General features: G+C 43.1%; 1 protein-coding gene across 1 annotated transcript in view; it reads right to left on the bottom strand.

Moving 5' to 3' along the window:
• Positions 1 to 624: 624 nt before the first annotated feature.
• MYO7B (myosin VIIB) overlaps positions 625 to 27,519 on the bottom strand; it is a gene marked incomplete at its 5' end in the record, with an annotated part of 127,210 nt that continues 100,315 nt past the window's right edge. Inside the window, 11 exons of the mRNA XM_069063371.1 lie at positions 625 to 2,098; positions 3,213 to 3,332; positions 3,939 to 4,022; positions 5,561 to 5,677; positions 8,041 to 8,226; positions 9,654 to 9,760; positions 11,642 to 11,729; positions 14,485 to 14,598; positions 17,147 to 17,252; positions 23,340 to 23,498; positions 24,104 to 24,257. Coding sequence (XP_068919472.1) covers positions 2,012 to 2,098; positions 3,213 to 3,332; positions 3,939 to 4,022; positions 5,561 to 5,677; positions 8,041 to 8,226; positions 9,654 to 9,760; positions 11,642 to 11,729; positions 14,485 to 14,598; positions 17,147 to 17,252; positions 23,340 to 23,498; positions 24,104 to 24,257 — 1,322 coding nt within the window. The remainder of the gene's footprint in view (positions 2,099 to 3,212; positions 3,333 to 3,938; positions 4,023 to 5,560; positions 5,678 to 8,040; positions 8,227 to 9,653; positions 9,761 to 11,641; positions 11,730 to 14,484; positions 14,599 to 17,146; positions 17,253 to 23,339; positions 23,499 to 24,103; positions 24,258 to 27,519) is intronic.

The raw sequence follows: 27,519 nt of genomic DNA, 5'->3' as shown, positions 1-27,519 counted from the left end.
TATATAAAATGGATTGTTATATAAAAGAAACACATCTAAAAATAAAGGCATATGAAAAATGAACAAAAAAGGCTGGAACAAAATTTACTATGCGTCAGGTGATCTCAAAAAAGCAAGGATTGAAATCATGCTCAAAGAAAAAACAAAAATGCATAATATCAAGAGAAATAAATATGAAAAATAACATTATACATAAGGTGCCATAATAGACAATGAAACAATATTAATACTAAACATATATCCCTAAATGGAATAGCATCTAGATTTAAAAAGGATTAACTGAAATCCAAAAAAGTTATATCAACACAATAATTATAGGAGATTTTAATATTAATGCTCAGAGTTGGGTAGATCTTAACAGAAAGACAATAAGAAGGAAAATACAGAATTAAGCAAACTGTTGAAGAAGTTAGATTGGAAATATTCCTGGCATCTAATGGATGGGAGCATTAAAGAATATATATATATATTTCTCAGCTTCACATGATACCTTTACCAAAATTGACCATGCACCAAAATGCAGAGAAACTATAAAAACAAACAAACAAAAAACCCCAAACTGAGACAGAATATTATGGTATCAGGAATTTGGGTGTGAAAAAATAGCAAAGACATGATTATCATTAACTTAAATTAAAATTAATTCAATTAGGCACCAAATGCCTCCAGCATGAATGCACTTTTATTAGGTCTTTAGAGACAGAAAAACAAAATGAAAAACAGTTACACCATCAAGGAGATTATATTTTACTGGGGGATTTAATATTTATATAGTAAATACAAAATCACTTTGGGAGGGATAGAGTGCATTATCTACTGGGGGATGGCAACAAGAAATAACCACCATTAGGAATGTCCCTATATTGAACCCTGAAGAAAGATAAGGATTCTAGGATGGGCATGTTAGGAGGAAGTAAATTCCAGACGATGGGGACAGCCTTGGGAAAGACAGGTCTGGAGGTGGGTGATGGAATTCTAAGCTAACAGAACATATTGACTGGAACATAGAATGTGTAAAAAGGGAATAAACTGAAATAAGGCTGGCACCAGACTGCGAAAGACTTTAAATATATATATATATTTTAAGCAATTGGGGTTAAGTAACTTGCTCAAGGCTACACAGCCAGTTATTTCTGGGTGTGGTGCTAAGTATCTGAGCCTGGATTCGATCCCAGGTCATCCCAACTCTGGGGCCGGTGCTCTTACTCACTGTGCTACCTGGCCACCCCAAAAGACTTTAAATATTAATGTGGGGAATTTGTTATTTTATCCTAGAGGTAATAGGGAGCCACCAAAGATTTCTAATTAAGTAAAAGAAGTATTTAGATCTGTTCTTCAGGAAAATTATTTTGGTAGCAGTGCAAAAAATGGATTGGAGAGGGGAGATACTAGAAACAGGGAGTACTCTTAAGGAAACTATTTCAATAGTTCAGGTGAGAGGTTATAAGGGCCTGAATTAGGCTGGTGGCTACTTAAAGGTGATAAATGAAAGACACATGGTGGGAGAATCAAAGAGTCATGATAATGTTAGATATGGGGAATAAATGAGAAGGAAGAAATAAAGATGATCCTGAGGTTGTAAATTGGGGTGACTAGAAAGATGGTTGTATCCTCAAGAGAAACAGGTAAATCTGGGGGACAGTTGGGTGTTGTGTGGGAGGCTAATAAAATCTATTTTGGACACTAGGAAGCTACCAAATGGTGGGTGGTTCTCCTGGATCCCCAGGTGGGCACTGAATGTCTTTCCAGCACCATTGGGTAGTCTCTTGACCTTCATCATTCCATTCCCACCCTCAATCCCAAACTAAGGACATGCTTCACCGTGTGTTGCTTGCCCTGGTGCAAAAATTCCTAGTTAAGGCTCTGCCTGAGGTCGATCCATTCCAGGACGAGGAAACTGGAGAAGTGACAGGTAAAACAGGTGGCAGCCTTGGGTTTCTCTGTGAAATATGAGAGTTGCTGTCCATTCAGCAGGTGGACGGGTAGTTGTGACCTCAGCCAATGTCCCACCTCAGTCTAAGGTTTGGACATTCTTCTGCTTGTTCACTGAACTCAGGAACTGCACATAGGATGTCAGCAGGTCGTCCATTTTATAGCCCTGGGTTGAGAGACACAGAAGGGGCATGGGATGGTCAGGGTGGGAGAGTGGGGAGGGGGGAGGGTGCACCTGCCACAGAGCCCAGGGCTGGGAAGGGGAAGGGAAAAGAATAAGCATTTCCCTAGTGCCTATTAAGTGCCAGACACCATGCTGAGCTCTTTACAAATATTGTCTCATTTGACCTTCACAACCACCCTGGGAAGCAGGTGCTATTATTATCCTTAGTTTTACAGTGGAGGAAACTGAGACAAACAGAAAGTTAAGTGACTTGCCCAGAGTCACACAGCTTATAAGTGTCGGAGATCAGATTTGGGTTGAGGTTTTCCTGACTCCAAGCCTAGCACTCTATCCACTGTGCCACCTAGCTTTCCAGGGGAAGAAAAAGCCGTACAGTCCTCGTTCTACTGGAGCTTTCAGACCAGCACAGGAATAAGTCACGGCATGTGGCAGCTAGGTAATACAGTGGAGAAACACTGGACTGTAGCCAGGAAGACCTGGGTTCAAGTTCTGCCTCAGACACTCACTAGCTTTTGTGACCCGGACAAGTCATTTAACTTCTCTTAGCCTCAGTTTCCTCATCTGTAAAACGTAATAAGAATAGCATCTACCTACCTCACAGTGTTGTTGTGAGGCTGAAATAAGGTGACATGTGTAGAGTGCTTTGTAAACCTTATGAATATCAGTTATCATTGTACAGAAGGGTCTTGAGACCCCCAGGAATCTAGGCCACACTTTGAGAACCACTCCCTCCACCAAGCCGCAAGTCCAGAGCCTAACATAGCTCCTCATACACAGCAGGTGCTTATTAAGGGTTTGTCGAGTGAATGAACGAGAAAACAGAAGTGACTGGGCCACCTGGAAAGTCAAGGGTCTTTGAAATTTCACCACAAGACATTTGTGTCCGTGGTTATTTCTCCTTTCCCAGCCCTGTCTCCAAGTTAATGATCTCACAGCAGGACAAGATAGATTCAGATTTTCTCTCTTTTCCCTGCTCCTCTTTCTCTTCCACAAAGCCAGCGAATCCTTGCCCCATCCGCTCCTTGCCCTCCCCACCACTCCAGGGCCCCTGGCATGCAGAGGTCTCCCTCCAATGCCCGCCCCAGTGTGGGCTCACCAGGGAGGTCTCACACAGCAGCCGATTCCCCTTCACGAGGTTCCCAAGCACCAGGTGGAAATATGTGCTGCCGCTGCTCCAGCTGGAGACTTTGGTGAAGGCGTAGGAGTTCAGGAGCTCCTGCAGGGACAGACATTCAAGGAGCCAACATTGGGGGAAGCGTGGGGGCAAAGGTAGAGGGGTGCCCAAGGAACTGAAGTAGAAATCTGAGCCTGGCAGTCAGGCGCGCTGGCTCTGCCACCAGCTCTCACATCTTGGTGTACTTGGTCTGATGTTTAATCTGTCTAAGTCCCAGTCCATCAAATGGGGCTAATTCTGTCTGTTCTAACTATCTTTTTTTGGAGGGGGGAGAGCAGGGCAATTGGGGGTAAGTGACTTGCTCAAGGTCACACAGCTAGTAAGTGTTAAGTTGGACTTAAACTCAGGTCCTCCTGACTCCAGGGCTGGTGCTCTATTCATTGCACCACCTAGCTGCCCCTATTCTAACTATCTTGCCTAGGATCTCCTTCCCCCTCTTTTCCTTTCTCTCTTCCTCCCCGCCACCAACACTGGGACATCACTCCTCCTTGATTGGGCAGGACAGTGTTCTGCACCCAGTCTGGGCTCTGGAGAGCAAAGCTATCCTCCCGCCTCCCTGCCCCAGGCCCCTTAGCTGTTGTCATTGTCGGGCCTTTGCCATCCTGTGGCCTTGCTGGAGGACCTAGCTAGGGTAGTGGTCTCTCTGACCTTGGTCTTGGGGTGGATGAGCTGCAAGCCATGCTTGTTGATGGCAATCAGGATGATTTCTGGGTAAGCGGGCTCTGAGCTTTGCTGGAATGGAGAGAAGGAGAAGGAAAAGAGGAAGTTACTGATGTTCCTCACTTCATCCCCTAAGCCATTCTTCCCCCAACCAATTAAGGCAGGCAATCTGGGATGGAGCTGGGAGTAGCCCTGTCTTGCTCTGTGGCTCCTGGCTTGGCTCACTTGGGCAGGGACTAACTCTTAGGCTCCTGAGTCCTTACAATCCAATGGCTACCAGACAAGAGGGTCAAATCATTTTCCTTCTCATCTTTCCCCCACATCCCCATCTCCACAGACTCTCTCTCTCTCTCTGTCTGTCTCTCTGTCTCTGTCTGTCTCTCTGTCTCTCTCTCTCTCACACACACAGAACTTCTCAAGTCCTGATGTGTATTTGCAGGACAAAAAGGTTTCCTGGATAGGATTAAAGGAAGAAATCATAGATCATAAACTCACTGAGCAAGGTGTGACTCCTGGTATGTGTAATGGAAAGAATTCTTTACTTAGAGCAAAGATCTGGTGTTTAGATTCCAGCTCTGATGCTGCCTGTGTGACTTTAGGCAAGTCCCTTAACCTCTTAGGGCCTCAGTTTCCTTATCTGTAAAATCAGGGGATTAGATTGTTGTTGTTAAGTCATTTCAGTTGTGTCCAACTCCGTGACCCCGTTTGAAGTTTTCTCAGCAGAGATACTGGAATGATTTGCCATTTCCTTCTCCAGCTCATTTTACAGATGAGGAAACTGAGGCAAACAGGGTGAAGTGACTTGCCCAGGGTCATTCAGCTGGTGTCTGAGGCTGGTGATACCACTTCTCATGCCCCTTCCAACTCTAAATTGAATAGCAGAATCGTGGTATGTGACTCTGGGCAATCTATTTAACTTCCCCGAGCACTGGTTTAAGCGTCAGCAACTTGGGGATAATAATTCTTAATATCTTCCTCATTAGTGTGTGTGTGTGTGTGTGTGTGTGTGTGTGTGTGTGTGTGTGTATGGGGGGAAGTCCAATACAAATGAGTCGTCATCATTTCCATTATTTTCTTAATATCCCCACTACTTAGCGTAGTTCCCTGCATACAGGTGTCAATCAGCAGTCAGTCAACCAGCATTGATTGAGCACTGACTGCGTACCTTAACTTAGGCAGTGTTAAGTGCTAGGGATACAAAAACAGGCAAAAAACACTGATTGACCTCAAGGAGCTTGCTTTCCAATGGGAGAGACAATATGCAAATAACTAGGTACCTACAAGATGTATACAGGGAAAGAAAAGTTTTTCTGAAAACAAAAATGCGTTAGCATGTGAGGGAGATGCTTAATCCATCAGCTATTTTTTTTTATTTTTTAGCTTTTTTTTTGGAAGGGGGATGGCAGGGCAGTTGGGGTTGTGACTTGCCTAAGGTCTCACAGCTAGTAAGTGTTAAGTGTCTGAGGACAGATTTGAACTCAGGTCCTCCTGACTCCAGGGCCAGTGCTCTATTCACTGTGCCACCTAATCACCCCAATCAGCTATTTTTTAAATGAATGGGATTCTGTACTTAGAGGGCCAAGATTGGAGGGGTCTGAAACAGAACCTACCTTCACCTCAAAGAAGGCTGAGCCAAAGGTGGGCCACCGGCAAATCAGCTTCAGAAAGGCCACTTTGGCTTCTTCCACTGTCTTCTGTTCACACTTAGTGTAAGCAGCAAAGATGTTCTGGAAAGGAGAGGGGGGGAGGGATACAAGCATGGGTGAGCAGGAGCCACTTATGCAGAGACTGGAGGGGCCCTAGCACTGGCTTCATGGACCCCAGGAGACCAGACAGACTGATCGAATCTAACCTATGTTAGTAAATCTGACCGGAAACTTCAGGATCCCAATCCAGTCTTCACTTTACAGGAATCAATATCTACTCTTTTTCATTCCTTTTGTAAGTTTCTTTAAAAAGTGGATTCTCCTCTGAGTTTTTGTCTGTAATCTTTTTCTGTTTTACTTTGTATATAGAAATGAATTTTATTTTGGTTTTTTTTTGGGGGGGGTTATATTTGGAATAAAATAAGTGATTTCTCTCTCTTGATGAATAATGTTCACTACTCACATGCTTTTAAGTGTTTATTTGCAGCAGCTTTCAAAAGAATTGCAAATCAGTATTTTTTTTGGAGGGGGGAAGGCAAGCCAATTGGAGTTAAGTGACTTACCCAAGGTCACACAGCAACTAAGTGTGGTAAGTGTATGAGACTTGATTTGAACTCAGGTCCTCCTGACTCCCAAGGCCAGTGCTCTATTCATTTCACCACCTAGCTGCTCCATAGCTTTTTTTTTTAGAATTGCAAATTATTAACAACTATATGAAAGATTGTTCTAAATTACTAATAATAAGAGAAATACAAATCAAAACAACTCTGGGGTTTTATTTCAAACCCAGCAAATTGACAAAGATGTCCCCAAAAATGGGAATAGTAAATGTTGGTGTGACTGTGGAAAGAAAGACACTCCTGGTGTGGTTTGATTTGATTTGACCATTTTGGAAAGTGATCTGGAATTATGGTTTAAAAAAAAGTGACTATGCTCATGCCCTTTGGCCCAGAGATCTGACCATTAAGTGTACACTCCAAGGAGGACAAAGATAGAGAGAAAGGCCTTATATACACAAGTATATTCATAGCAGTACTGAGAAACTAAGTAGCTGTCTCTTAATCAGAGAATGGCACAGAAATGTAAAGGAATGTTACTGCATTATTACAAAAAGAATTCAGAGAAGCATGAACTGATATAATGCAAAGTGAGAAAACCAGGAAAAAATATACATAATGTCTACAACAGTAATAACAATAACAAAACCCTGAATGCTGATTAATTATAATAACCAAACTTGGCTGAATAAAGAGATGAGAAAATGTACCTCTTTTTTCTTCTTTGCAGAGGAGGGGGACTATGGGATATTAAAGCATTGCAAATACTGGTAGACTTGGCTGATGTGTTGGTTAGTCTTACTGAACCAATTTCTGTCCTTTTCTGTTTCTTCCTATCTCCCTTCCTTTTTCCTTTCCTTCCTTCCTTCCCTCCTTTACTTCCTTTGTTCTTTTCTCTCTTCCTTCCTCTTCTTCCTTTCCCTTCCCTCCCTCCCTCCTTCCTTCCTTCCTTCCTTCCTTCCTTCCTTCCTTCCTTCCTTCCTTCCTTCCTTCCTTCCTTCCTTCCTTCCTTCCTTCCTTCTTTCCTATAAAGAGGGGCTTTCTTGGGGTTGCTAGGTGGTGCAGTGAATAGAGCACTGGCCCTGGAGTCAGGAGGACCTGAGTTCAAATCAGACCTCAGACACTTAACACTTACTAGCGGTGTGATCTTGGGCAAGTCACTTAACCCCAATTTCCCTGCCCTCCCTCCTCCAAAAAAGCAAAAAAAAGTCTCTCTGGGTAGGGAAGGGGGTGAGGCATATATTTAGAAATGAAAAGTGATATTAAAATATTAATCATTTTTAAAATTAGTAACTACATGGTATAGTTGAAAGCATACTGGACTGGGAGGCAGAAAGTCTGAAGCCCTGTGTTCAAATCCCAGACTTCACTTAGTAGTGACAATCATTTAACCTCTTTGAGCCTCCATTTTCTCATCTGTAAAATAGGAACAATAATACTTTCACTAGCTCCTGCTTCATAGACCTTTAAGGGTGGCATCGATCTGAATGAATATTACTTGAGTAATAATGTGTGTGTTTGTGTGTGTAGGGTTGTATAGGGAAACTTAAAGCTAAAGTGTGAGCACCCATTGCTTCTCGATGATCTGTTAGATACAAAGAAAAACTCTCTCAGAACTGGTAATGTAAATCAATGGGAAAATAAGATTCAACTTGGAAATACATCAGTTTGTCAGGAATTTGTCTATTTCATAAAGCAGAGGATACCTGTACCTGGGAGGGAGACCTGGGGGAATGAGGGCCCATATATTCTGAATAGGAATACCCCAAGAGAGAAGCCTGGAGGCCCCGTCCATTTCCTTTCCCTATACTCCCCCAGGTCAGCGGGTCACTCAGTACATGATCACACTAGGGGAGGGATGGGGACTGCTAAGGGCAAACCAATGACCTTTCTCCATTCCTCTGAAGACATCGAGTGGATCAAGTTCTCAGGCACCAATTCCTTCAGGATCCTGGAGACAGTGGCTAGCTGGGACCTGTCCTTGTCAAACTGGACCTTGTAAATGAGGCCTGCAAGCTGGATGGCATCGTCCCTAGAGCACTTGTGGAATCCACGCAGGTATTTGGGCAGCTCCTGGCATAGACAGACAGACAGTCAAACCGAGCATTTCTTCTAATGTACTGATGTCTGAGGACTGCCTGGCCCCTTAGCAAAACTGGTAAACAGAAGTTTGCATGTGTCCCCACCAGGCTGCTGACTCCCCTGTTTCTCCTCCCTCTTCCAATTGCTCCTCCTTTCCCCGCCCCCAAAAATAGCTGAGAAATTCATCTGCATTCAGGTGTTAGGGCTTCATATGCCTTTTCTCCCAGGGGGATTTGTTCCTGGATTCTGGATCTTAGACCCTGGATGAGAACAAACGAATCACCTAGAGTAGAATTTCAGCTCAGTGTCTGGCATGGCACTCCTTTCTGGCACTGGGAATGAGACTCGATTGTCTCCATCCCTAAATGCCTTGGCCCCAGGCACAGTTTTAGCTACTCACAGCTCAACTGTGAACATTTCTATGCATGCATGTGTGTGTGTGTGTGTGAGAACATGGGCTTCTCTGCTTTCTTTAGTTTCATTTAGAAGTTGGTTCTTCTGAACTGGGAGCCCTGGGAGAGGATGACCCTTGGGTTCTAGTCCTGGCTCTGTCATTAATTAGCTATGTGAAGTTGGGAAGTTCCTTCACCTCTCTGGTCCGCAGTTTCTACATATGTAACATATTATGGAGCAGGACTAGATGATCCTTAAGTCTAATATTGCATGATCCAATTTCCTGCTTCCTGTCCCCTCCCTCCAATCCACTGAGCTCACTAACACCATTCTATGTTCCTAGAACATGTAACACATCCTGCTTAATTCATCATAGTGGAGTATCCAAGAGGTCTTCTTTGTCTACCCCATCAAACCTCAATTCCTTTTCAAATTCAAGAACCTTCACAATCTAGTTCCAACCTATGTCTCCAACCTTATCTTCCATTGCTATCTACCATGGACTCCCCATTTCACCCATGCTCACTTCCACCTCAGCTTACACTATAACCTCCCAAAAAGAATTCCCCACCCCACCCCACCCCAGCCTTCTTTCTACTTGTCCAAATCTTTTTTTTTTTTGCCTTTTGGAGGGCAATTGGGGTTAAGTAACTTGCCCAAGGTTACACGGCTAGTTTTTTTGTGTGGGTGTGTCTGAGGCCAGAACCCAACTCTGGTCCTCCTGACTCTGGGGCCGGCACTTTACTCACTGCGCCACCTACTTGTCCAAATCTTACCCATTCTTTAAAGCCTGGCTGAATAATTTCATTTCCCCCCTTTTTTCCCTTGAGTCTAAAATAGTGTCTATGTTTAATAAAGGCTTATTAAATGAATGAATCAATGATGTCTAGTCTCCTCCTTGAAGCATCGCCTGATCACCCTAGCCCATGGTTCTTTCTCCCTCCACTGGAGTCCTATACAGGCCAGAGGTTCATATATACTCTATGCGTCCATCCCTCAATAGAGTTGACAGGCAGCCCTTTTACCTGATGATAGTGAAGGATGGTGTCAGCATTCAAGTCTTTCCCAGGGGAGACATTCAACCAGAGCTTTCTCATGAAGTACACATGGTAATACAGGGTTGTTGCTGTCCCTGAGTGAACAAAGCCACGGCCATCAGTCACAGGGTCAAGGTCTTCCTGAAGCAGGTAGCCTCCTTAGGCCAAACAATCTAGACAAGGCTCAGCTCAGAGGATGCCTGCCCTTCCCCACTCCCCAACCCCCGTGGGAGCTGCTACATCTTCTTAGACTTGGCTTCATTTCAAGCCTCCTCTCCCTCCACTCCCACCCATGGTCCCTTTCAGCTCCCTTTGATATCAATTCCCCCTTCCTCCCTGCCCTCAAAGGGCCATACGGTTTATGTTTATTTTTTAACCAAAGCTAGAGAATCAGTTTGGGTTTGAAAATTGAAGTTGCACTTAGAGATCATTCAAATCCTATCTACTCTGCCATGCCTTCATAGAGTCATAGATTTAGAAATGGAAAGGATGGGTGAGGTCATCTAATCCAATACCCCTCTCCTCATTTTACAGCTGAAGAAACTAAGGTCCCAGGAGAATCAGTGATTCAGCCAAGATCACATAAGTACAAAGTAGCAGAGCCATGATTTGAATCTAGGTCTTTGAACTTCAAAATCCCATCACTCCAGCTCTGCATTTCCTTCTCTGACCATCCTGGCCCACAGTGATTTCTCCCTACCCAAACTCCCCAAGCATTGCCTGTCTGTATCATTTCTACAGTACTTAGCATATACTACCCTAGTTAGGTGGCATAGTGGTTAGAGGGCTGGGCCTGGAGTCAGGAAGTCTCATCTTCCTGAGTTCAAATCTGGCCTCAGATACTTACTAGTTGTGTGACCCTGGGCAAGTCACTTAACCCTGTTTGCCTCAGTTTACTCATCTGGAGAAGGAAATGGCAAACCACTCTAGTATCTTTGCCAAGAAAACCCAAAATGGGGTCATGGAGAGTCAGACATGACTGAAATGACTAAACAACAACAACATATTACCCTTTCTTGTTAGATAAGTGTATATATGTGTATGTATATATTTGTGTGTATGGACATGTGCAAGTATGTCTTGTCTCCACCGTCATGTTGTTAGCCCCTTTAAGACAGGGATCAAGTCTTCTTCTGTGTCCCCCCCCCCCATCACTTGGCACATGTTGAGTATTAACTGGGTGGGCAGTAAGTCTTCACAGAATCACAGAACTGGGAGGGACCCTAGAGGTCAATGAGTCCAATCCCTGCTTGAATCATGCTGACTGGTGATCACTGAACATGTTCCCTGTGTGTCTTTTCTCTTAAGCTGGCTGTAGGGGACTCCCTTGAGAATGTTGATCCTACCCTCTCCACTTACCTCCATCAAAGCCCCCAAAGGCTTAGTCAGAGCAATCTTAGGGGTGCAAACAGGGGTTAAACACTCGTTTTCAACAAGTGGAGTCCTGCATGTCTGCAAGCCTTCAGAGGAACTCCTACCAGTCAGTCAAGTGGGAAAAAAGGCATTTTCTCCCTATTCTCAGAAGATACTCACATACATACTGTTTAGATCCCTTCACAACTGCACACCCCAAAGGGATAAACTCATTCTACTTGGGCCACTTCCACCCTTGAATCTGCAACTAGGAAAATCCTCTATGAAGGCCAAAGTCATGTTCTGAGAGACTGGTTTCCCAGCTGTCCTCTGGATGTTGGGCCAGAAAACCCCATGGTCCTCAATGGTGCTGGCACACTGGTCTGAGAGCTAGGAACTAGGCTCTGATAGTGATGAGCTGGATCATGATCACCTTGGGAAAGTCACTCGTTCTCTAGAGACCTTTACTTTTTTTTAATAATAAAATTAGGGGATCAGATTAGATGACCTCAAAGATCCTTTGAAATGTTTCGATTCAAGGATTGTATTTAACATCTCTCAAGATGGAAATTTTGTGGTTTCTACTTTCTACCTTCCCCAGGATAGGTGGCACCTTCTCTTACCTTCTTTTGTGGGCCTGGTTTTTCTTACCCAGTCAGACACCTCCCTTAAGGAATCAAAGAAGAAGTCTTTTTCCTTTCGGCTGATGACCTGGTGGGGGAGAGCAAATGTGAGATTAGGTGGCAGCAGAGAACAGTACAAAGTCCTGCCCCGCAGGTGGCCCCTGGCTAAGGAATGAGCAGCAAGGCTGGGCCTGGCCCTGGGAGGCAGGAGACTTTTCTAGGGGAACCAAGAACATAGGTTAGCAGAAGAGACAGTCGCCTGCAATGAATTATTTGAATCTTGCTCTTCTGTAGTGAAATCACATTAAGTATATTGGTTTTAGTTCTGGGAATGACATTTTCTCCAGCCTCCCCATCCAGATTTATTATATATTACTCCCTTTTGCCCACACTGTGGTGCAGCCAAATTGGCCTAGTGATCGTTCCTCATGCATGGCACTCAATCCCCCACGTCTGTGCCTCTGTACAGGCTGTGCTTTCTACGCCTATAATTCATCCCTTCCTTGTCTCTCTTTCTTAAAATCCCTAACTTCCCTCAAAGCTCAGTTCAGGCACTGCTTCTGACATGAGGCCTTTCCTAATGATTCTCTCCCTCCTTCTGTCCCCTCTCCCACCCACTGAGAAAGCAAGCAATATGATACCCATTGTACATGTGAAATCATGCAAGATAAATGTCCATATTAGCCCTGTTGCTAAAAAAACCTAGAAAAATAAAGTGTAAAAAAAAGTTTTGATCTGCACTCAGAGTGAAGCCTTTCCTAATTTGCCCCACTTTTAGCACTTTCTCTTCTACCCAGGAAGTCGGTAGGTAATGCAGCCAATAGAGTTTAGGGCCTGGAGTCAGGGAGACTTGAGTTCAAATCCAGCCTCAGACATTTATTAGCTAGACACTAACTTTATAACTCTGAGCAAGTCACTTAACCTCTGACTTCCTCAGTTTCCTCAATTGTAAAAAGGGGATAATAACATCTAGCTCACGGGGCTGTTGTGAGGAACAAATGAGATAAGATTTGGGAAGTATTTAGTCCAGTGCCTGGTAAATGGTATGCTCTTAAAAAATGTTTGCTATCTTCCTTCCTCCCTCCCCCTGTCCAATCATTTGGCATTTACTACACATGCTTGTGTGTGCATATATGTACATACACATGTATATATGTACATGTATGTATATAATATAGACGTATAATACTATATTGAATATAATAGAAATATAATACTACATTATATAGTTAATACTAAAATAACTTATATATATATGTATTAACTTATATATATATATGTGGTTTTCTTCCATAGAATATAAACTGTTTTTGGTTTTGTCTTTGCATAGTCAGGATTTAGCACATAGTAGGTGCTTAATAAATCCTTATTGATGGATTGACTAGGTGGTATGAGTCCAGAGGAAGTTAACCAGACCGGTGAGAAGACTGAAAACTACATCATTCAAGGATTTGTTGGAGAAACTTATCCTGAAGAAAATGAAATTTGGGGCCACTTATGATAGAGCTATCTCTAAAGTATTTAATGAACTATCATGTAGAAGAAAGATTGATAATTAAACTTTGTATGGTTAGCCCTAAAGGACAAAACTAGTAGCAATAAATTTAAGTCACAGAAAGGTAGATTTCAGGGGCAGCTAGGTGGTGCAGTGAATAGAGCACCGGCCCTGGAGAAAGGAGGACCTGACTTTAAATCCAGCTTCAGACACTTGACACATTTACTAGCTGTGTGACCTTGGGCAAGTCACTTAATTCTAATTGCCCTGCCCTTCCCTCTCCAAGAAAAAAAAAACAAGGTAGATTTCAGTTGAATATAATTTTTTTTGGAGGGGGAGAGGAAAGGCAATTGAGGTTAAGTGACTTGCCCAAGGTCACACAGCTAGTAAGTGTGTCAAGTGTCTGAGTCCGGATTTAAAGTCAGGTCCTCCTGACTCCAGGGCCAGTGCTCTATTCACTGTGCCACCTAGCTGACCCAGCTGAATATAATTTTTAAAAATAGTAATAATACTTTGATATATCTATAAACTCTCAGACATAGGTATTTCCTTCAGTGGTGCAGATAGCAACCCCTCCGTGCCTTCCTGTCCTGTGCAACTATATATAGTACATGATTCTTTCCATGAATCCCCCATGAAGACCAACCAAAGTGAGGACATTTTGTGGATACCAATGGAGCACACTGGATGCACATGAGCTGTCTGCTTCCTTTTCTGGTCACCTATCTCTTTGATAATATCTTTTCACTGCTTTTCTTGCACACTTTGTTCTAGGTCACATGCTAAGATGCACCTCTCCATTGCCTCTTGGGACTCTCATCTTTAATTCTTTGCAGTCTATGGCATTCAATTACTCACAAACAACTCCACTAGAGGAACACTGAGGTTAAAAAGATGGGATTTTCTGTAGGCGATTACTCCTATTAAATTATGGGCTTTCATCTGAGGTGTTTTTCCAATATATATGTACTCAGCATCCAACAGGACAATAGACATTGTTTTTCATGTATGGTTAGGCTAAACTCCCGAGTGATTGTGGATCTCTTTAGGAGCCTCTCCAGTATTTCAGGATTTGAAGTAATCAGCACAATGTCATCACTGCCAAAAGCATAAGGAAATTCTTCTTTAATTTTGACAATGATCTGGACCTTTCCCATTAGTGACAAATGTCTTTGGCTGTTGTATGCTATTTTCCAAGTCTTTATTTTTTGGTCATGTATTAGCTGCCCTGGGTATTCAGGTCACCTTCTCCATCATTGACTCAACTAGGGTAAATTGGTGTCCCCCTTGCCCATCTCTAAGTTTTTAATCCTTCCTGAGCATCAAACAACAGCCTACTGCATCATACCTTGTCTGAAATCTTGACAAACAGGCTACAACCCTCCCAGGAGCTTAGTTGCAGGTAAGCGCTGATGTTTTGACACAGGTCCTGAACCTTTGTGCTGGTCCCAACTTCAAACATCTGAAAGAAGCAGGGTTTTCAGTTACAGGGGGGAAAGGCTGATCTTACGTGTGGGCAGAACTGGAATGGAGGACAGGAGAAAATGAGGAAGTCCAACCACTGGCTCAGACAGAACACAGCCAAGCAGAAGAACCAAGGGAGTGTCTCTACTGTGGGAATGTTGTGAATATATGAGCTTTCCCTCTGCTCTTTTCATAGGAACTCAAGAGAGGCTGGGGAATTTTCTCTGCTGTGAGGATGTGAAGAAAACAAGTCAGGGTTATAATTCATGATCCTTCATGTTCTTTAGTGGTGGGTGGAGGGGACATCATAGGTTATCTTCTAGTTCAATTCCCCTCTAATTACATGTGAAGAAACTAAGTAGAGGGAGTGACTTGCCCAGAGTCACACAGTCAATGAGTAGTAGAGTTGGGATTAGAACTTAAGTCCTTTGATGGTAAGTCTAGAGTTCTTTCTACTAGCTCACTCTTCCAGAGAACCAGATTTGGCATCTGATGTCCTTGGTTTGAATCCTGGTCCTACCACTTACTACTTGTCATTGTTGCTTCTGGGAATTCAGAGGTTAGATTAGTTGACTTTTAAGATGGTGCAGTGGATAGAGCCCTGGGCTTGGAATCAGGAAGACTGATCTTTGTCAGTTCACATCTGGCCTCAGACACTCACTAGCTGTGTGACCCTGGGCAAGTCACTTAACCCTGTTTGCCAGTGGCAAACCACTCTTGCATCTTTGCCAAGAAAACCCTAAATAGGGCCATGAAGAGTTGGACAAGACTGAAACTACTGAACAATAACAAAAGGTTAGTTCTAGCTCTGAATCTGTGACCTTCTTATCTTTTGAAGACTCAAGGACTAGAGCAGGTGAAAAATACCTGAAATAAAGCTGTATCTCCATTACCCAAGGGCCAGTGGTTTACTTCCTAGCGTCTCTCATCCATGGCCTTTTCCTTTTCTCCTTCTTCCACTTGTCTTTGTCTTTGGCCCTTTCATTTTCTACTAGGACCTCTACCCCCAAATTGGACAGGGCTGGAGACAGGAAGTGATCTCCTCCCCCAATACTATCTATTTCGGCAAATTATAAATGCAGGAAAAGTCTGAATTCTATAGTACTCCACAGGGTATTAGGTATGCAGCAAGATGTTAATCAATATGCCTTAAGCTAAACAAAATTATTGGACTAGGAGTCAGGTCGAGGTTCCAATAATGACTCTTTTGTCAGTTTTCTGTATAATTCAAGGCAGGGTATCTAAACGCTTTGTGTCTCAACTGTAAAATGGGGATATCACTTTCTATCCTATTGACCTCATAAGGCGGGGTTGTGAGGATCAAATGAAATTAAGTGAGGATACTCTTGGAAGTCTAAAGTGCTAGTCCTTGAAGATAAAACTGGAAACTTTGGGCCCAGAGAGGAGCTGAGAAAATACACCTCCCTCCCACTGTGACAGAGGTGAAGGACTGTATCTATGAAGTTCTTCACATAGAGTCGGGCTTGTGCTTGTAAGTTTGCCTTTCTCTGCCTCCCTTCCCTCTTTCTTTTATATTCTTTGTTATAATGAATAGCTCCCTGGGTAGGGACAAAAAAGGGAAAAAATTTCCATTTTGGGAATGAAGGTGATATAAAAGCAAAAGGCATCTGTAAAAAAAATTAAAAAAAAAAACCGGTGGCAAAGATGAGTTTAAGAATTTTTTTTTTTTTACCATTTCTGGTTTCTCTTAGTTCAGAGAAAATCAGCTAGGACATTATCCTTCAAAAACTCATAGATGCCTCTTCTTCAGGAGTCAGACTAGTTCTAGCCATGGGTGAGGCCATGCCTGGCTTAGAGGGGATTGTTAAATTTTCACGGTGAGCATTCACACCTCAGAAATCAGCAAATATTGCAAATCAGACCTTGACTTGTTGTTTTATTGATTGTCTATACTTAAGAAAGTGATAGGGAAAGTGGTACCGTGTTTCCCCGATAATAAGACACTGTCTTATTAATTTTTTTTGGACAGAAAAACACCAGAGGGCTTATTTTCAGGGGAGGGCTTATTTTAATGAACATTGACAGCAATTTTAATAAACAGGTAAATGTGAACAAAAAAACGTACCTTTATTCAATAATGAATTCAATAAAGAACAGGATGACGCACTCACTGCTGCAGCTCTGATTGGATGCAGCTCGGAGCGGCGTGTGTTTCATGGGGGGGGGACGGTGCATACAGAGGGTACCGTAATGTAGCGTGTAGCGCAGGGGATCACCTTCACTACAGTAGCAATCTCAATAGGGCTTATTTTCGGGGGAGGGCTTATTTTAGAGGAATCTTACACAGTAAGGGGAGGGCTTATTTTCGGGATAAGTCTTATTATCGGGGAAACACAGTAATAATGCAGATTAAACTTGAAATTGTATCATGGGCACATTTTTTTTCCTGGAGAGCCAGTTGTTAAATATTTACTAGTACCCCACTGGTAACACCCAGTCTTTGACAGACCCAAGTTGAGGGACCTGTGCCCTGACAGAGGCTACAGGAGGAACTCACGCTTGGAGGAGAAGCCCTGACCTCTCACCTCATCTGTGTCATTGGGGAAGTACACTTTGTGGCAGATCTTGGTGATGTTTTGCTGAATGGCCTCTACTTCCACATGGTGAGGGGGATACTTCCGGGCACCAGTCCTAGAAAAGAACAGCACAGAAAGCATGGTCAAGATCAGGATGGAAAGTACCTGTGATTGTTAGCTCAGTGGGCTGGCTTACAGGGCTAATAAAGCTGAGATTCCAGATTCAATCCCTGACTAGGCCAAATTGTTTTGCTCAGTGACCCCCGACCATCCCCCAATCCTTAGCTAACCGACAGTGAGCCTGTGGGTGCTGTTGGTCACAGAAGGACAAGAGCGAGGGTGAACCAACCCCACAATAAAAACACAATTCTGTCCCCATTACTCTTTTGTGTGTACTCTACGATCCAGAGAAACTGCTGTTCCCATTTACAATATTCCACCTAGGCAGCTAAGAGGCACAGATCTTGCTTCATGACACTGACTAGCTGTGTGACCTTGGGCAAGTATCTTAACCTTAACTTGCCTCAGTTTCCTCATCTGTAAAATGGGGATAATAATAGCATCTACCTCCTAGAGATATTGTGAGGAGAAAATGATTATATTTGTAAAGCTCTTTGCAAACCTTAAAGTGTTAGATGAATGTAAATTATTATTATTAACTAATTTCCTGTCTCCATGCTTCTGTATTACCCATCTCTTATGCCTGCAATGCACTCCCCCTCTCTCATCAACTATATTGAAAAATACTTTGGTGCTCAACTCAAGGGCCACCTCTCCTGATTCCCCCAGTTGCTAATGGCCCTCTACCCAATAGAATTTACTTTCTACATTTTTTGTTTGTGTCTATGTTTATGTTGTTTACCTCCAATAGAATATAAGCTCCATGAGACCAAGGGCTGTTTCATTTTTATCTGCTTAGCTTAATTGTTGTGGAGATGTTTCAGTTTTGTGTCTGACTCTTTGTGACCCCATTTGGGGGTTTTCTTGACAAAGATACTGGAGTGGTTTGCCATTTCTTTCTCCAGCTCATTTTACAGTTGAGGAAACTGAGGCAAATTGGGTTCAGTGACTTGCCCAGGGTTGTTCATCCATTGTTTGGCTTTCATTCTTGAAGAGGACCATGGCATCAAGAAGGTGAAGTCACGACTTTCAAGTGACTGGATTTCAGTGAGGCAGGACTGAACAAAGTCACTGGCCTCACTCTCTCCTCTGGAGCCATCTGGGCCCAGTGGCAAGATAGCAAATGGGATGACTGGAGATGGCCCTGATGCAGTGCAAGGGTCACACAGATAGAAAGTGTCTGAGAATGGGTTTGAACTCACAAGATGAGTTTTTCCTGACCCCAAGCCTGGTGCTGTGTCCACTGCGCCACCTAGCGGCCCTAGCTGCAAGTACTAGACACAATATTAAATGCTTGTTGAATGAAAGGGGATTCCTAAGGATGGTTCTCACTGACCAGGCCTCCATTACAGAATGAATGAATGAATGAATGAATGAATGAATGAATGAATGAATGAATGAATGAATGAATAAATGCTTGTCTGTAGGTAGCACTGTTATTGTTTGTTTACTGACTGACTGACTCTGACTACTGGGAACTTTGGTTCCAGTTAGCAAATATATATGGATATCAAACAGATTTCAAACCAAACCTTTTGGAGCTCATTACTGGTAGTGGGCAGGCTTTGGCTCAAACTGTGAAGGTATCAAAGTTTGTCATTAGAATTCCATGCTACCTTTTTGCCTCAGATTTTACAGATGATGGGATTGAACCCAATGGCTTCTCAGGATCTTTCTGGATCTAACTCTCTGATCCAGTGATCCTTTCTCTTTCTGCATTATATGTCAGAAAGCACATCAGACTGAGAACCAGGAGTCAAGCTGCAGCCCTAACTCAGTAACAGACTAGGAACAGAACCCTCAATAAGTCACTTTATCCTTCTAGGCCTCAGTTTCCTCCACTGTATATTGAAGGAGTTGGCAATGTGCTCTCTGAGGTCCTTTCCGACACTAGCATTCCAGCATCTGTGTTGTTTTTCCCACAAAAGAAGATAAAAACTGGAATGTGCTGTGTTTGGGGCTACTTTCCAGCTGGAGCTGTCCTTGGCCCTCCCCATCCCCCACTTCTGGGGAAGGCCTCCCAGCTCAGTCCCTGAATAAAGGATTCATTCAACCATGGGACAGTGAATTTCATTGCAGAGCAGCTGGGTTGTGCTTTCCTACAGCTGTAGATTTAAGGGACACCACTGAAGGCCTGGGAGTTCTCCTGGATGTCCTCAGGTCAGGTCTGTTGGGCCCAGATATTACCACCTTCTTGCTCTTGGTAAACAACTGTGAGTGGCAGTGGTCACAGGGCCCAAAGTCAGGATTAGAGAATGGCAAGTTAGGTAGCCCTTTAGGATACTCAGAGGGGTGTCATGAAGGATACCTCTAAGTATCAATGTTTAGAAATGCATGTTTCAATGCTAAGAAATTCTATTCCCGTGGCATGTAGGATTTATTTTTGGAGGAGTTAAGCTGCATGTGTTATAGGGAAGACTCAAAGCCTTTGGTGGACAGTCACACTTGGGGCCAGGGCATCAATGCATTTTCTATCCTTGCCTGGAGTGCATAAATACCTTGTATTGGCCTGGCTCTTTTTAGGGGGACCTGGAAGCCATCTCATTCCCTTTGCATCATGGCCTTGTGCTGGAAATTTCCTTTAGTATGGTCTAGTGAAGGGAGGCCTCAATTTTAGAGTCAGATCTGTCTTTTTAGCACCTGTGTGATTTTAACTGAGTCAATTAATCCTTCCAGGTCTGTTTCCTTTTCTATAAAACAAGGGGAATGATACAATTTTAAGGTCCTTTCCAGTTCTAAATCCAATTATCTTAAGTTGCTTTGTCCATTTTTCTGTCTCTGAGCCAGCTTCTCCTAAACCCTTCCAGATGACAGAGACAAGCAGGGTATCTGTGTATATTTCTTCCTGCCAATATTTCCAGGATCAGAGAGTTTATACTTTTATTTGGAGTTGGATAGCCCCCCCCCCTTTTTTTTTTAAAGCAATCGGGGTTAAGTAACTTGCTCAAGGTTACACGGCCAGTTATTTCTGGGTGTGGTGCTGAGTATCTGAGCCCGGATTTGATCCAGGTCATCCCGACACTGGAGCCGGTACTCTTACTCGCTGAACCACCTGGCTGCCCCTAAGCAATGGGGGTTAAGTAACTTGCTCAAGGTTACACGGCCAGGTGTTTCTGGGTGGGTGCTAAGTGTCTGAGCCCAGGATTCGATCTCCAGGTCTTCTCAACACTGGAGCCGGTGCTCTTACTCGCTGTGCTACCTGGCCGCCCCTGGATAGCCCTTTTCTTTGGGATAATTCTCTTCTTGTCCAGCCTCTGTGCCCCCAGCTACAATTTCTAACCATCTCCGCTTGGCTATCTGTCCACTAACCTGTCATTTGTGGAGACTGAGGCATCTCATCCTGTATTTTCAGCCCCAGATGACCTTAGCTCAGGGCTATTGTTAATCTTTCTCGGTATTCAAACTAAAGAGATGGGGGAACTGCAAGAGGAAGGACCCCCAACTCTGCCACTATACTGTTTCCAGCAGAGTCAGGTCAGTGACTGGGGAAGGGAATGCTTTGAGAACTATTTGGAGTAAAGCCCTCATGGCTATGTGCCACATTGTACATCCGGCTAGAGCCTGATGCCAAATGAGGGAGGTCTATAACACCATCATCTTTGGCTAGAGGAGGAAGGATGCCAATTTCCTGAATTAGGAAAGGATGAGGAGACCTCTGTGGGGTCCAACTTTTTCTGGATCAGTACCATAAAATGCCTTAACTTCTCTCCTCAGGTCTCAGGCCTTCTCCCTCCCACTTCACTCACAGAGATTCTCCTAGAGAGGACAACCCTGGTCAAGGCACAGCAACTCCTATATGCTCAGTGAGCTCTCTCTGGGTTGTTGCTGCCCAGATCTGGACAGAGTAGAGACAGCCTCTACTCTCTAAACCCCACCTTCACGACCACAGAAGGCTGTAAGAGAGAGTGGGCATTAGGAGGAGATGGGGAGGACGAAATAGAGATGACAGAGAGAGTCAACAAGCATTTATTAAGGATCTACTTATGTGCCAGGCATTGTGCTGAACACTGAGACTACTGAGAAAGGCAAAAAACAATCTCTGCTCATAAGAACTCACAGTCTAATGAGAAAGACCACATGTGGACAACTGTGTGCAAACAAGTATACCTACGGGACAAATTGGAGATGATCCCAGAGGGAAGGCGTGAGAATGAAGGGGCATCAGGAAAGACTTGCTGGTGAAGATGGGGCTTGAGCTGGACCATGAAGGAAGCCAGAAAACTTAGGAAGCAGAGACACAGCAGAAGAGTTTTTCAGGCATGAGGACAGTCAGTAAAAGTGCCTTGAGTTTGGACATTGAGTGTCTTCTGTGAGGAATGGCAAGGAAGACCCGGTCACTGGATCCAAGAGTAATTAGAGGAGAGTCAGGCATTGGAAGACTGGAGATAGAGGAAGGGGCCAGACTATGAAGAGCTTTAAAGGACAAACAGAAAAGTTTAGATTTGATTCTGGAGGTGATGGGCAGCCACTGGAGTTTATTGAATAATTGGGGGATGTGGTAAGACCTGTGCTTTAGGAAAATCGTTTTGGCAGCTGAGTGGAGCATGCACTGGGGTGGGGGAAGAAATCTGAGTCAGAGAGACCAGTTACAAGACTCTTGCAATCGCCCAGGTATGAGGTAATGGGGGCCTGGACCAGGCTGGTGGCTGTGCCAGGAGACATAAATGGGATATGTGGGAGCTGTGACATGTCATAGAATCAGCAGGACTTGTCATTGTTGTTGTTTGCCCTTTGTTCTCAAAGAGGACCATGACATCAGGGAGGTGATGCCATGACTGGCAAGTGAATTGGGTTTAAGTGAGGCAGGGCTGTGTGAAGTTACCAGCCTCACTATCTCCTCTGGAGCCATTTGGGTTCAGTGGCAAGATATAGATCAGGACACGATTTGGCAACTGATTAGATGTGGGGGGTGAGAGAGTGTGAGCAGTCAAGGATGATGCCTCGATTGTGAGCCTGGCTGACTGGGTGGATGATGGTGCCCTCAACAGTAATAGGAAATTAGGAAGAAAAGAAGGTTTGAGGGAAAAGACAATGATTTCAGAGAAACACAAAGTTGAAGGGAGGGGAGGAGAAACAGGCAACAGAGAAAGAGGGAGGAGAAGGGGAGAGAGGGGAAGTCAGAGGAAGAGAGGAAAAGGGTAGAGAGAGAAAGAAACATAGAGGAAAAGAAATAGAGATTGTGTTAGAGAGAAAACAGGGAAAGAGGCACAAAGATTGCATCAGAGAGGGGTGGGAAGAAGAGTAGAGAGATGGAGACGGGTAAGAGATGAAGAGAGGGAGACCCAGAGAGAAATATCTGCCTAAAAAAGACAGACAGAAAAAGTCACTTGAGCTTGCACAGACTACTCCTGGTTTTCTGGAACCACAGGGGACTAGAAGAGAATAGATCCTTGATGCCCACAGATAATCCACAGAATTATGATCTCATAATCATGACATCTCATTTCAAACGTTGACTAGCATTTCCTTTCCCACCCAACCTTTTACCAGAGCAGGGGAAGCTTTTAGCAAAGGTGAGTTAGAATGCTGTACTGCCTTTCTCCTGAGCCTGCCCACTGAGGGAAGACTTCACAGGCAGGGAAGTTGTAAACAACTAGGGAATAAGGCAGAAAAGGAGGGGGACGAAGCAAGAGGCCCTGATGATCCACATCATAAGCTAGTTCATTGAGAACAGCCCCAACTTCTAAAGCAGCAGGTGCAAGCAGGCCTTCATCTTCAGGCCTCCTGAACATCTCCTCATTGCTAGATATGTGCCAGACTTTCCTCACCCCATCCTCTCTCTACTCCTTCCCCATTCTCTCTGTTTATCCAAATCCTACCATCCTTGAAGGTCCAGCTCAAGTTTCATCTCCTCTAGGAGGGCCCCCTAGACTACTCTGACCTTCACTGATCTCTTCTAACTTAAAAGATAATTTGTATTCTCTCCTGTATTGTTCCCTACCTGTTCAATGTGAGTAAATTTTGGTTTCCCCAATTAGAATGGGAGTCCCTTGAGTGCAAGAATTTCTCCTTTTCTCATCTCTTTGACAGTATCGAATACAGGCTTAATAGAAACCTGTTGACTGACAGGTGAAGCGATTACCTCATTACCCTTTGAAGCCTTCTGCTACAATCAAGTGCAATGTGTTGATCCTTCCTCCTTGACTCGATGAACTTCTGGGTGTGGGGCAGCAGTGTTTTACTAGGCGGGAAGAGGCCGGTGCAGAGCCAGAGAAGCTGCCAGCCACGCTCCAAGCTGTAACTGAAGAAACAACCAGCTATCACTTGCCACCCATCGTGGCCAATAAGGAACGAGTTGGCAGAGGGGGGCCTTAGGGAGACCCACTGAATGCTGAATCCTGGGGAGCTTCAGGGGACAAGAACTATGTATTTCCCGCACAATCAACCTTAGCGAACAATATAGAGAAAGTTGTCTAAGTACTGAGAGAGTGTTTGACCTAACCAGACCTTCTACCCTTTAAGGGAGAAGTGAGATATTTGTGTGCATGTGTATACATACACACATACCTACATGTGCACATATACACACATGCACATATACGCACATACATGTGCATATATACACACATATGTGTCCGTATATATTGATGTGTGTGTATATATATTTATAATATGCAAAATCTATTTTTGCCTCCCACCATCCCTCCCTATTGATAAAAGAAAAAAAATCCTTATAACACATATGCATAGTCATGCAAAATAATTCCCAGACTGGTCATTAAGACAGGACTTTTTTTAACCCAAGATCTTTGATTTTTCTGACCTACTCTACCATCTTCCCAGAATCCTCTCCTCTCTGTGATCTTTAAAAAATATTTGTTTTGGATAACTTTTTTGATAGCTTACCTCTTAGTGTTTTTTGTCAATTGCTTCATGATCTGGCAGTAAACTTCATCCCTCAATGCAGCTTCCTGGATGGGGGCTGCAAAAATCTGGTCAGTGAGCTCCACAGGGTCTCTGGCCTGCTTGGATGGGTAGTCTCCCATATATTTCAGGATGGGTGGGTGGACGGTGAAGGAAAAGGGGGATTTGCTAGACTTTGGTGGAGTAGGAAAGTGGAAGTGGAGGCTTTGGAAGGTATATATACAGTTTAATATGCAAACCATAGCTCCCAGTTAGTACAGTGGGTTAGAGGCAGCTAGGTGGGTAGAGCACTGGGCTTGGAATCATGACCTGAGTTCCAAAGAGGGGATAACATACACACTCAGTTGGGTGTAGAAATCTATCTTACCCTACAGGAAGTAAAGGGAAAGAAAAAAGAGGAGGCTAATAGAAGGGAGGACAGATTGAGGGAGGCGGTGGTCAGAAGCAAAACTCTAGTGAAGAGGGAAAAGGAGAAAGGAGAGAGAAAAGTACAAACAGGAGGGAAAATAGGATGGAGAGAAAGACAGAGTTAGTAATCATAACTGTGAATGTGAATGGGATGAACTCTCCCATAAAAAGGAAGCGATAGCAGAGTGGATTAAAAACCATAATCTTACAACATGTTGTTTACAAGAAACACATTATAAGCAGAGGGATACACACAAAGTAAAGGTAAAAGTCTGGACCAGAATCTATTATGCTTCAGCTGAAGTAAAAAAAAGCAGTGGTAGCAATTCTGATCTCAGACAAAGCAAAAGCAAAAACAGATTTCATGAAAAGAGATAAGGAAGGAAACTAGCTAGATCCTGCCAAAAGGTACCATAGACCAGGGCTTCTTAAACTTTTTCTACTCATGACCCCTTTTAGCCTTTTGGCAGCATTAGTTGGCATTGCATGGCCTGAGGGCATGCACAGTACAAAGTGTGCATTGGAAACCTCAGATTCATTATGTATTTGGTTTTTAATTAATTTTTGGTTGTTGCGCATTCAGAAAATGTTTACTGTTGCCAGATATTTTGCAACCCCATATGGGGTCAAGACCCACAGTTTAAGAAGTGCTGCTATAGACAATGAAGTAATAATCAATACTAAACATATTTGCACCAAGTAGTATAGCATTCAAATTCTTAGAGAAGTTAAATGAGTTACAAGAAGAAATAGACAGCAAAACTATACTAGTGGGGGCCCTCCACTTCCACCTCTCAGAACTAGATAAATCTAATCACAAAATAAGAAAGAAGTTAAGGATGTGAATAGAATTTTAGAAAAGTTAGATACAGTATACCTCTGGAGAAAATTGAATGGGGATAGAAAGGAATGTACCTTTTTCTCAGTGTTATATGACACCTAAACAAAAATTGACCATGTATTAGGGCATAAAAACCTCATAATCCAATGCAGGAAGGCAGAAATATTAAATGCATCCTTTTCATATAATGATGAAGGAAAAATTATGTGTAATAAAGGACCATGGAAAGATAGACTAAAATTAATTGGAAACTAAATAATCTGATCCTAAAGAATGAGTGGGTCAGACATTAAATCATAAAAACAATTAATAACTTTGTCAAAGAGAATGGTAATCATGAGACAATATATCAAAACTTATGGGATACAGCCAAAGCAGTTCTTAGGGGCTAAGTGCTTACATGAATAAAATAGAGAAAGAGGAGATCAATGAATTGGGCATGCAACTGAAAAAGCTAGAAAAAGAAGACCTGAACTCAAAATCCTTCCACAGACACAGTTACTCAGCTGGTGACCCTAGGCAAGTCATTAAACTTCTTTTAGCCTCAGTTTCCTCATCTGTAAAATGGGAATAATAATGGCCCCTACCTCATAGTGTTGTTGAAGATCAAATAAGATAATTTGTATAAAGTGCTTTACAAATTTAAAAGTGTTATATAAGTGTAATTATTATTTATCCTTATTATGATATATAATATATAATGTATGTTATTACATATATTTTATTATTATATCATTGTCATTATTAATGATAATGATGACAAATTATAGTTTTGAATTCCATAAGAACTTGGTTCCATGGTCACATAATGAACTCTAACCTTGGTCACAGACTGACCTAAGACCAGAATCAAATATTGTTAGGTCTGAGTGAAAGGGTGAGAGAGTATTGATGGCTAAATGCAGCTCATCCCCATTAATAGAGACATGGTTTAGGATACACATTACTGTTGGGAGGTGGAGGGCTTTGAATACAAGTAAGTTTGGCCTACATGGACAGATAGATGCTCATCCTTCCAGGCAGGGTCCAACCACCACAGTGTCTTAACTACCATGGTACCTGACATGGCCCTGAGTAGGACCATCTGTTGCAAGCAGAAGACATTTAGAGACAGCACCACATAGTAGACAGAATGCTAGCCTTGATATCAAGAGGACCCTGAGATAAGCTCAACTCTCTGTGCTTCAGTTTCTTCATCTATAAAATAATGGGATTGGATTCTATAGCATCTAAGGTCCCTTCCATATAGCTCTAAATCTATGGCCTATAACCCATATCTTCCCTCTGCCATTTACTTGCTGTGGGATCATAGGCTAGTTCCATTAGCTCTCTGAGCCTGAGTTTCTTTATATATGAAGCAGAAACAATATTTGTGGTACCTCCTTCATAGGGTTGTTAGGAGACTTGAATGCTATAATATTGGTGTTCCAAAAGTCCAAGTATGATTTTAAGCTTTGATACTTTTGGGGATGCCCTGCATATATAAAATGTCAGGCTAAATAAATAAATGTCAACTATTAGAACGGTTTATTGAATTCCAGGGGTAATGAAAAGTGAATTTGAAACTTCTTTTTGGTTTCTCCCTGTTGTTGAAAATTATCTGGGTCCCCTTTCCCACCTCAGACAGTCCAGTTAAATGACCAGGACTGAATTTGTCAGGATCTTTCTGGGCTAACCTGAATTGTCCTGAATACCAGCCTCAGGCTGAACATCTCAATGAGCACAGAGCACTCTAGGGAAGTTGCTTTTCCCCCCCTTTTTACTAAATTCCAAATATTGGCTCATTGTCTTGTCGCTTGTCACTTTTCTCCCTAAAGCTGAGGTTACGTAGTAAAAAGAATTTCAGTTCGTTTCCGATTAAGATTTTATATATCTGCATGATTTAAATTTATTTAGCAATAGCCTCTAAGGAGTTTAAACTTTCTTGAGAGGTTTTTTATTTTTTCAGGATAATTAAATCCTACAAAGCAGGTAGGAACAGCCATTATTTCAGAGTTTTAACTAGGTGGAGCCATGGGGCTTTGTCCCAGGGTATGGAATTTATATGGCAATGTTGGCTGGCAACACTGTCCAGGGAGGAACTTCTTATCCTGACAGCCCTAGCCCCATCCCCAGGGAGGATAGTAGTGAGTTACTCTGACAGTGTGTC

This window comes from Petaurus breviceps, unplaced genomic scaffold, assembly GCF_028583685.1.
Source record: "Petaurus breviceps papuanus isolate PSGF00001 unplaced genomic scaffold, PetGlider_PUasm1.0 90556, whole genome shotgun sequence".
Taxonomy (NCBI): Eukaryota; Metazoa; Chordata; class Mammalia; order Diprotodontia; family Petauridae; genus Petaurus; species Petaurus breviceps.
Note: the sequence above shows the minus strand (reverse complement) of the source record. Positions and strands in the feature narration are given on the sequence as shown.